General features: G+C 34.5%; 1 protein-coding gene across 1 annotated transcript; it reads left to right on the top strand.

Annotated features, from left to right (window-relative positions):
- Nucleotides 1–4,132: 4,132 nt before the first annotated feature.
- On the top strand, nt 4,133–7,246 carry LOC133181685 (cholesterol 25-hydroxylase-like protein 1, member 2). The gene has a single exon (XM_061316242.1). The coding sequence runs from the start codon at nt 4,301–4,303 to the stop codon at nt 5,240–5,242; it is 942 nt and encodes a 313-aa protein (XP_061172226.1). The 5' UTR covers nt 4,133–4,300; the 3' UTR covers nt 5,243–7,246.
- The last annotated feature ends 2,185 nt before the right edge of the window (nt 7,247–9,431 follow it).

Below are 9,431 nucleotides of genomic sequence, written 5' to 3'. Positions count from 1 at the left end.
ATCAAATGTAACAAATTGGCAGATCACATATATAATATATGCATATTTTTTGCAATATTGATAATATATTTATAATATTGATAAACTATGCTGATATGCAACGAAAAATGTAGAATATTCTTCACTACATTGACATACACCTTTTAAAAATATTTGAAATAATTTGTTGTAGAAGTATAATGTAATGTACTTTCAAGTATGTTTATCCTTTTTTCTGGATCTATCACAGCATTTACCGGCTTTAATACTGAATTTCAATTTATTTACTAATATTTTTTTCTAACCAGTAAATACCGTAACTAACTTGAATATACACGGATATTTATGTACATTTGATTAATATTTGACCAAAAACTAGTTCACTAAATACACATACCCCCACTTGCTTCCGATAAGCATGGTACATGCGAGAAAATTCGATCGCTTTCATGCGATATGAACCTTCAATTACAGCAGAAAATTCGAGAATCTACCAGAGAAATCAAATTCTTCTCTTGATACTAAACTCATCCAAATAAAATTCTATAAAGTTAGTATCTTAAAACGAAAGTCTGAAAGTGTGCGCAATTAAATTCAGCTTAGTTTTTATCACCAACACATTTTTTTTTTATGTCATTATAATTAAAAGTTAAGAAGCACATTTTCATTTACGTCTTAGATCTGATACTGTCTACATGCACTGGTATACTACAGATCAGGATTTAGACAGATCATTGAATTTTGCTGAGAGTAGTATATAAGATTTTATCAATCTAAAGAAATGATCTCGGCTAAGACAAAGCTTAAAACGAAGACGTCAAACAGTATACAGAAAAAAAAACGTACAGAAATATTCAAATTCTGTCCACTTTTACAGAGGAATTCAAAACCCTTACAGAAGAATTCAAAACCCCTGAGAGAATTCAAAACCCGTAAAGAAGAATTCAAAACCTTTACGCTTGTACGGAAGAATTCAAAACCAATAAAGAAGAATTCAAGATTCCATACTCATGCCACTGGTCTTCTACAGTAGAGAAGATAACTTAAGTACATTGTATATTAAACAGCAATATATAACAAACTTGCCTCGGCTATTGCTTGATCCCTGCATCCAGGGGACGTGTTTTGTTTTGTTTTTTGTTTTTTGTTTTTTTTTTTTTGTTTTTTTTTTGTAGAGGACTAGCTGCTTATTGTTATTATTCAATTTGCTTACAATGTGTCCATGATTAATGCGATTTTCAAACTTGTCATGTATTTTCAATATACAACTATCCCTACTCTAGGACCAGAGAACCATAAATTTTACAGTTTGGTTGTGTTAATTATAATCATTCAAACAATTTGTCTGCTAGATGCCAAGGAGTGAAGGAGATGATTTTCAAAGGTGAAATGTATTTTCAATATATGTCGAATTGCATCCCACCTTGGAATCTGAACACTGGACCAAGGAGTAAGTTTCAAAATTCTGGTAAAAAGTTAAGTACTAATTGTAATCATATAATCAATTTGCCCATTACGTGTCCTATCATTAAAAAAAGAAACGATTGTATGTAATGTATTATTAATGCATGACCAACTAAGCCTAGTCTGGGCCTTCATCAAGGATTCATTGGATCTCTTCAATATTGGTAAAGAGTTTAGTACTCATTGTAATAATGCAAACAGTTTGCCTACTAGATGTCAGTAAGTTAAAGGAATTTTCAAAGGTGCATTTTTTTTCAATATACACCTTAAGCAACGTGGTCCATAATAGATCCAGGGGGTGTGGATTTCACAATTTTGGTAAAGGGCTAAGTGTTTATTATAACAGTTTGCTTTCTAAATACATATGAGACGAGAGGAATATTTCAAACATGTATTCTCAATATATATGACCAACAATGCTGCACCGTAAGATCTGACCCATGAATCAAGAGGCCAAGAGTTTTACATTTTTGGCACAAAATAAAGAACGACCAAAAAATTTCACAATTTTGGTAAAAGGTTGAGTTCTTGATAAAGCAATAGCCACCTAGTTGAGTGACTTAAGTGATCTATAAAACCATGTGGTAGAAGAATGAAAATCCCGTGTTGAAAAAGTACAAAAGGAAAGAAAAACCAGTACAGAAGAATTCAATCCCGCATAGAAGGTGCTGTGAGGAATAAATCTGGTAGTAAGAAGTTTTTAAAATTATGGACTTTTTATCAGGTTGAAGTGGGTTTTATATTGACTTAATCTTTCTGAAGAATAAACGTAACATTTCCACCGGCCAGCAGTCCACATCATATATTTATCATATATCTCTTTTTTTCTAGAAAATATTTGGGTCATCTCTCCACGATTTACAACGTTATTTGTGTGCATTTTTACTCAACACATCGTCTCAATCTACACCAAAGCCCAAAAGTACGATCCTCTCCATTCTGGACAGAGAGCTAGATCAGACTTCGGACCGTGGCTTGAGACGATGAATTCAACAAAAGGAGCAAACATTTGTAAATAATGAAGAGAAGACCCACAGATCATAGAAATTGAAGAAAAATATGTAAATGCGCTGCTTCATTGTTGTTGTTGTATAGTGAGATTTCCCTCTAGTGATTTCCCCCGGAAGACTAGCTACACAGTGAGTCATCCCCCGGCAGACTGGATATATTGTGAGACTTCTACCCGGATAACTGGCTATGTAATGAAGGTTCCCTTAGAAGATTCGTTATATAGTGAGAAAAGACCGAAAAGAACTATTCGAAAAACTAAATTGAAGGGATAAGCCTCTAAATGAAATGGAGAAGCCTGGCTATATAGTGAGACTTCCCCCACGGAAGACTGGCTATATAGTGAGACTCCCAGGGAATACTGGCTATATAGTGAGACTTCCCCCACGGAAGACTGGCTATATAGTGCTCAGCAAGTCCCACGATATAGCAAGTCTCACTATACAACACCGGTCTTTGATACGAGATATTGTGACGTCACCTGTATCGCACAGTGCGGAAACTACAAAGTGTGCTATCGAACGGAATTAATCCAATTTGGCTGTAAACTTTTTCGAGCGGCCTGCACACGGTTGCATATATTGCCGCTTTGTTCACAATTTTAAATTTCTATTTTTATTCAGGAAATAACTTCAGTTTAATGAATTGAACTTACATGCACATTCTTAAAGTTCAGTGGCAACAACATTATTCATAACATTAGGTCAATTATCTGTGTTTGTAAACATGGGCACGAGCTCTTTACGTTTTTCAGGGTGTGTTAATTCAGAACACATCACTGAACGCGAACTGACAACGCTGGTCTGTTGGTTTTGGTTTCTAACATTTTTACTCTGAATTTTCTAGATTATAGTTTTAATATTTTTATTAATACACAACAAATTTTCCACTTCTCTTAAATATTAAGAATAAATTATACTTCGTGAAAGTGCAAGGATGTGCGTCAATCAAACGCGTCCTGAAAATCGTAGTTTACAAAATTTCATATTAGAGAAGTTTAGAAATGTCCCTTTATAATATATCAGTCTGAAATGCTCTAAAAACAATTTTGGAAAATGTTACATTAAACAATGTTACAATAAACATTAGAAAATGTTAACATCAAATCTGTGTCAAAGTCCCTTTAAAAAATATCAGTATAGTCGTTTAACTAAAGAATGACAATTAATTCCCTTAGAAAAATTGATTTTAGGGACTTTTAGGGCATAGTGAAATATGTTGCATAAACATGTGCAGAAGTGAAACAAAGTTTCGTTAAAAAATTATTTGAGATCAGATTGAACGAAGAAAAAGGCATAAAACATCAGTTCCTTATATATAGAGAGAGGGGGGGGGGCAGAGAAAAAGTGCAGTGCTTTTAAAGAAGCTGACACATTTGACATAAAAAGATTTAATTTCTAAATAGATCAGAACTCAATATTTAAAAAAAAAAAGTCTTCAAATTTGTTAAATTGCTTGTTAAAATTGTATGCAGACAAATTGACCTACTTATTATAAAGCTTGATTTAAACCCATATTTATATGTATATATTTTAAAGATTAAATTTCAGTTGAAGTTCATTTACGAGGCCACATATATAAATAAATGTTGAACATGACTCTGTTCCATACAACATTCACACATTAATTCGTTATCTTGATAGCAGCTCATGTCCCCTTCGCGCGCCCCCACGTAGAAGATTATTTTTGTCAATAATAAACATCAAGGGAAGTCGAGCCAACGAATATAAACCATCGGCGACGTGAAAACCGGGAGAGAGGGGTTGTGCTTTTGTTTTTTATTTACAAAATTCATTTAAAACACCAGCAGAGTTAAAGAACAACTGTAAATGTGACTCTCACGTTAAAAATGTCGTCGGGAAGCTTTATAGACATTTTAGCTCTCGGTCGCGGAATCTGGAATACATCTGATCTTCTAAGCGGTGCCCTCCATGGAAATTACACTGCGAAATCCAACCACCGGATACTACAATACATTTGGGATTTTCGAATTGGCAGGGAGGAGTATATAGCATCCCCTCTCTTCCCGGTTATTCTCTCCGTAGTGTTTTATTTCTCCTTCTGTACTCCATTTATGATTGCCGATCTCCTCGGCGAACGGTTACCATGGATCCATAAATACAAGATTCAGACGGACAAAAAGGTAACGCTGTCACAAATTTACGATACGCTGCAACTGACTTTCTGGAATCATGTGCTTTTCGTCCTCCCTGCCGCCGTTGGCCAGTGGATCTGGGCCCCGCCTACCCCGCTTCCACATCTTGCTCCCGCCATGTCGGAATTTCTCTGGCACATAATCGCCAGTTTGGTAATTTTTGACTTTCAATACTACGTGTGGCACTGGTCCCACCACAAGGTGCGTTTTCTGTACAAGCACATCCACGCAGTGCACCACCGATACAACAGTCCATTTGTGTGGGTAACGCAGTATCTCCATCCCTGGGAACTAGTCACGGTCGGTTTCCTGACTACCACCAACTCATGGTTCCTCAAATGCCACCCTATGACTACCTGGTTCTACATGCTGTTAAGCATCGTTGTCAGTGTGGAGGCACATATTGGGTACGAGTTTCCTTTTTGTATCCATAACTGGGAGCCATTCGGGTTGGTTGGCGGTGCCCCTAAACATGATATGCACCACTTAAAGCCAATGACCAACTTCCAACCATTTTTCAATCACTGGGACAAGTTATTTAACACCTTCTGTCCATTCATGAAAGCGGGTGGAGTAAAAACAAAGGCGCTTGTGGAGTACGAACGTCGTCACAAAGAGGCCAAGAAAGTTGCTTGATTCGCCAAAACAAAAAAGAAGGAAAGGTGAATGGTGTCTAAAATTCTGAGGATATAAGCGAGGAAATTATTGAAACTTAATTAATAAAATTATAATATTTTCTTCGAAGAAAACATCGGGGAAAAAAAGAAGAAAAAGGGGCAAGCGCCACAATATCTTGATTGGAAATGTTGTTAGTAAGGAGAATATTCAGAAGAGAGCTGTTCAGAGAGTCAATGGGTATTTGTAATCGGTGCTTAAATGTCACTTAATACATAAACGACTTATTTTACAGAAATTATCATGAATTGATGTGATAGAGGAAATATTTGTTTAACTATAAAATTACCTGTAGCTGAATATGTCTCATTTTACATGATATTTTTATTTTACATTGTGATTCAGGGAAATATACAATTTTTTTTCTTCAAAGAATTGTATGTAGATACTTTTCTTAATACATATGTAGGTTCGTTGAATTGAAACGGGGGACACCGGTTTTGCACTTAAGTAGACAAAAATGTTTGACAAATTCTTAGCAGCTTTGTTGATATTAGACTATTCATACTTAATCCAGCAGAGATAAGTACGTGATAAAGAGAGAGTGCTGCTTATTTTAGAACCCCCTGAGCCTCTTGTGGTGGTCTCTTCTTATTGCCACCTGATTCAATCAATAACATGTACAAAACTGTGCTCCAATGGCTCCAAAAAAATTATTTCCAACGCAAAAAAGGCATGAGATCGATAATCGTGCCTGCTGACAGGATTTTTGTGTCGCACGTTATGAACGAATAAAACTATGTTCAGCATGCGGAATGACTTTATTAACAACATCAACATTCTATTTACCTCTAGATTGTGTGTGCTTTGTTATAATTCCTTGGTTAACCATTATATAAAGTGGAGTAGATCTTTACCGTAACACATACTTTTGTTGAGGGTTTGATTCCTGTTACTTGTGCTATATATAGCTATATATAATTTTGACTAATCTAAATATTAAGAACATTTGATGTGATGTTTAGGGTGTGCACATTTTCGATCTTTGATTTAATATAGACTGAAGTTAATGTAGGAAAAATTAATTTTTTGCTATAATAATAATATATATATATATATATATTTTATAAAATGTGACAAGAGCTAGTCATATACCGAAAGTATTCATTGTTTAATCATGCAGTATTACAATGTATTTATTAGCTAATAACGTTAATTTAGAGAGTAAAAGTTAAGATTTTTAAATGGGTCACTGATAACTTTTTAACCATTTCATTATGCAGATATAACCCACCCATTCCAATCCTTGTTATATACAACGAACAGATTTTTCCCCCGCAAAAAAATAATGAATACCAGTAAAATGCTAATATTCCTGTAGTATTGAAAATGAGTGGCGGGATAAACATCACATATTTTCAGAGTTTTAGACACCACTCTTTTTTTCTTTTTCATGAGTTATCATACACTGTTTTTTAATCATCAAATTATCATAATCCGAAGACCCTAGCAATGATGTTCATTACAAATCAATGAATTGATGCGGGATCTTCGTAACATGTCAGTCCCACTCTCCCCCGATCATTTTAGAATGACGCACTCTATTAATGTGCCGACTAGAATTACCTTGGAGTGGGTTTGTGTTATTCACTTGATAAAAGTTCAATTTTTTTTCAAATTAATTTTTACATTTTTCAGATTTTTTTTATAATCCACTGTCTTTTGCAATGACGTGCTGAATACAGCACTGAGACAAAAACAGCTTATGTTTTAATTTTTTGTTGTTCTGTATCGATGTTGTTTTATACTGCTTAAAAGCTATTGCTTGATAGGATGGACATTTATGCAACATTAATTCGCAGCAATAATTTATGATCCCAATGACGCTCTTTATTTTGGAGCCGATAAAGTTTTTGCTGTGATGTTAAACAAAATCCCTGTACATCAAATGACGTTCTCTGTTGTAGAGCTGAGAGGGAAGTTTGTAAAGCATGTTAATTCTGCTAATAAAGTAATAAAACTTTATCGTTGTTTTCTTAGTTTGGAAAGGCCATGATTTCAAAATCTTCTAAAGGAGTGTATTGGTAGAAAAATGAAAAAGGCAACATAGCTTAAAATAACAAGCTTTGCTAAACTGAATTTCTAATGATGATAAATGACAATCCATTGACAAATTATTAACTGAATTTTGTTAAGAAACTTTAATATTGCATTGTATTAGAGTGTAACGTGCTTACGGGGGGTTGGGGATACAATCGCGAAATATCAGAGGGGATGCTACTGACATATAAAACTCCTTTCATCTATCAAAAAACCTTTAAAATCCGAAATATATTAAATTATGGAATTTAACATCTTTCTCGAAGATAAAGAACCTAAAAATACAACATACCCAACCCAGCAGCACGTCTTGTATGCACTTGCATAACACAGGAAAAGGTAATGCTTTTTTTTTGGGGGGGGGGGGGGGCTGTCCTGATTTACAGCGATACTAGGTATTTATCTACATCAGATATACATTTTACTTGTAAAGTGTGTTAAAATATCGGGCATTTATTTCAGAAATAAACAATATTATTCAGCGAATACACGGCGTTATGAATAGCGATTGCTCTACTGGCATATTCCGTGATGCGCGCTGTAGTGCATCATGGAAAATATGCAACAGTGGGTGTCAGCTATCATCCGCAACTGTACTCGTAAATGGTACCGGACATTCATGACTGTACCTGCTGACTAATAGTAAAAACGGAATGTCAGAGCAAAATTTTCCGGATTGTTCAACGTATTGTTAAACAATTTGTTGTTAATTAAGTATGGATTGTTTTAAATGAAAAATACGAAATGTGTTAATATGGAGGAAAGAAAATTTCTGATTTTAAATAAATCTACTTTATGGAAGGCTGTAATCGCCAAAACGGTAACGATAACTGGCTTAGTGAATATATAGAGGAAAATATATGTAAACTTGACTATGCCTATAATCCATTGCATGGATCGCTATAATCTCTAAAAAGTAACATTTACTACAGCGTAAATTTTGTATATCTATGACTGTATACCTGTGCCTGATATACAACATCTGCGACTGTACCTGTGCCGTACATACACACTACCACTGACTCAACCAGCGCTTGATTAATAACATCCACGACACGAAATTCTGTGGATTTTCTCCGATTTAGATTTAGACTGAATTCAATCAAAGCGCGCTAATCTTTATATTACCCATGACAGTGATACCGAGACAAACGATGTCAGCAGTGATTAGGGAAGGATCCAAAATTTTATAGATTTAAAATTAAAGTTTTAAAACTTTATGTTCAGAGAACAATATGAGCCAGGTCTTTAATTTTTTTTTTTTTTTTGGGGGGGGGGGGGGCATGATTTCAATATCCTACGTGCTCAATAATAATGATGAATTTAAAATGAAACTTGCTAGTATAATTATTGAAAATATACGAGTAAACAATAAACAAACTAAAATAAAAAAGGAAATTAAAATAAATATTGGAATTAATTTATAATCCTTAATTTTATCTTAGAAAGTATAAGTACGTCACAATATTATTAATTTCATCCATTTCATTGATCACACAAGTTGTGTCAATGAAAAACACAGGGTTTTTTTCCCATAAATATGTGTCTCACGATTTATACGGGTGGAAAGGGCTGATCCACGCGTTTTCAATGTGTTAGGCCTATATGTAAACATCTCAAGTGCACCACAGGAAGTAGCCCCCTATGCCCTGAAAAAGAATAGTTCCTGACAAAAAACCTTTACTTATTTACAAAGTACATAGAATTTACTAGGCACAGGTATCAAAGTTGTAAAAATAGGCTGGAAGAACCCCCCCCCCCCCAAAAAAAAAAAATCTCAAAAGAAATAAAAATTAATTTTATATGCATGGCACAATTAACATCTTGACTGGTCGATAACCTGGTGTGATACCTGAAATATGCAGGGTATGGTATTAAAATAATTGATCATATTAAAGGAAATTAATGCTATAATTATCGATAACATCCGAAGAAAATATTTGTATTAGTAAATATTTTTATTAAATCCACCTCTCTAAGATTCTGCTGTCTGGAGTCAATCTATAGGGAATATCGGTGAATAGCGTTAAAAGCACCTTTATTGAGTTCAGCTCAAGGAAAATCGCAAGGAATTTCGTGGGATGCAACATCCACAACTTTACCTGTCCTG

The sequence above is a fragment of the Saccostrea echinata genome, unplaced genomic scaffold (assembly GCF_033153115.1).
Source record: "Saccostrea echinata isolate AGI-Se365-2 ecotype Australia unplaced genomic scaffold, CSIRO_AGI_Sech_v1 ptg000009l, whole genome shotgun sequence".
Taxonomy (NCBI): domain Eukaryota; kingdom Metazoa; phylum Mollusca; class Bivalvia; order Ostreida; family Ostreidae; genus Saccostrea; species Saccostrea echinata.
This window is presented reverse-complemented; position numbering and strand designations above follow the sequence as displayed.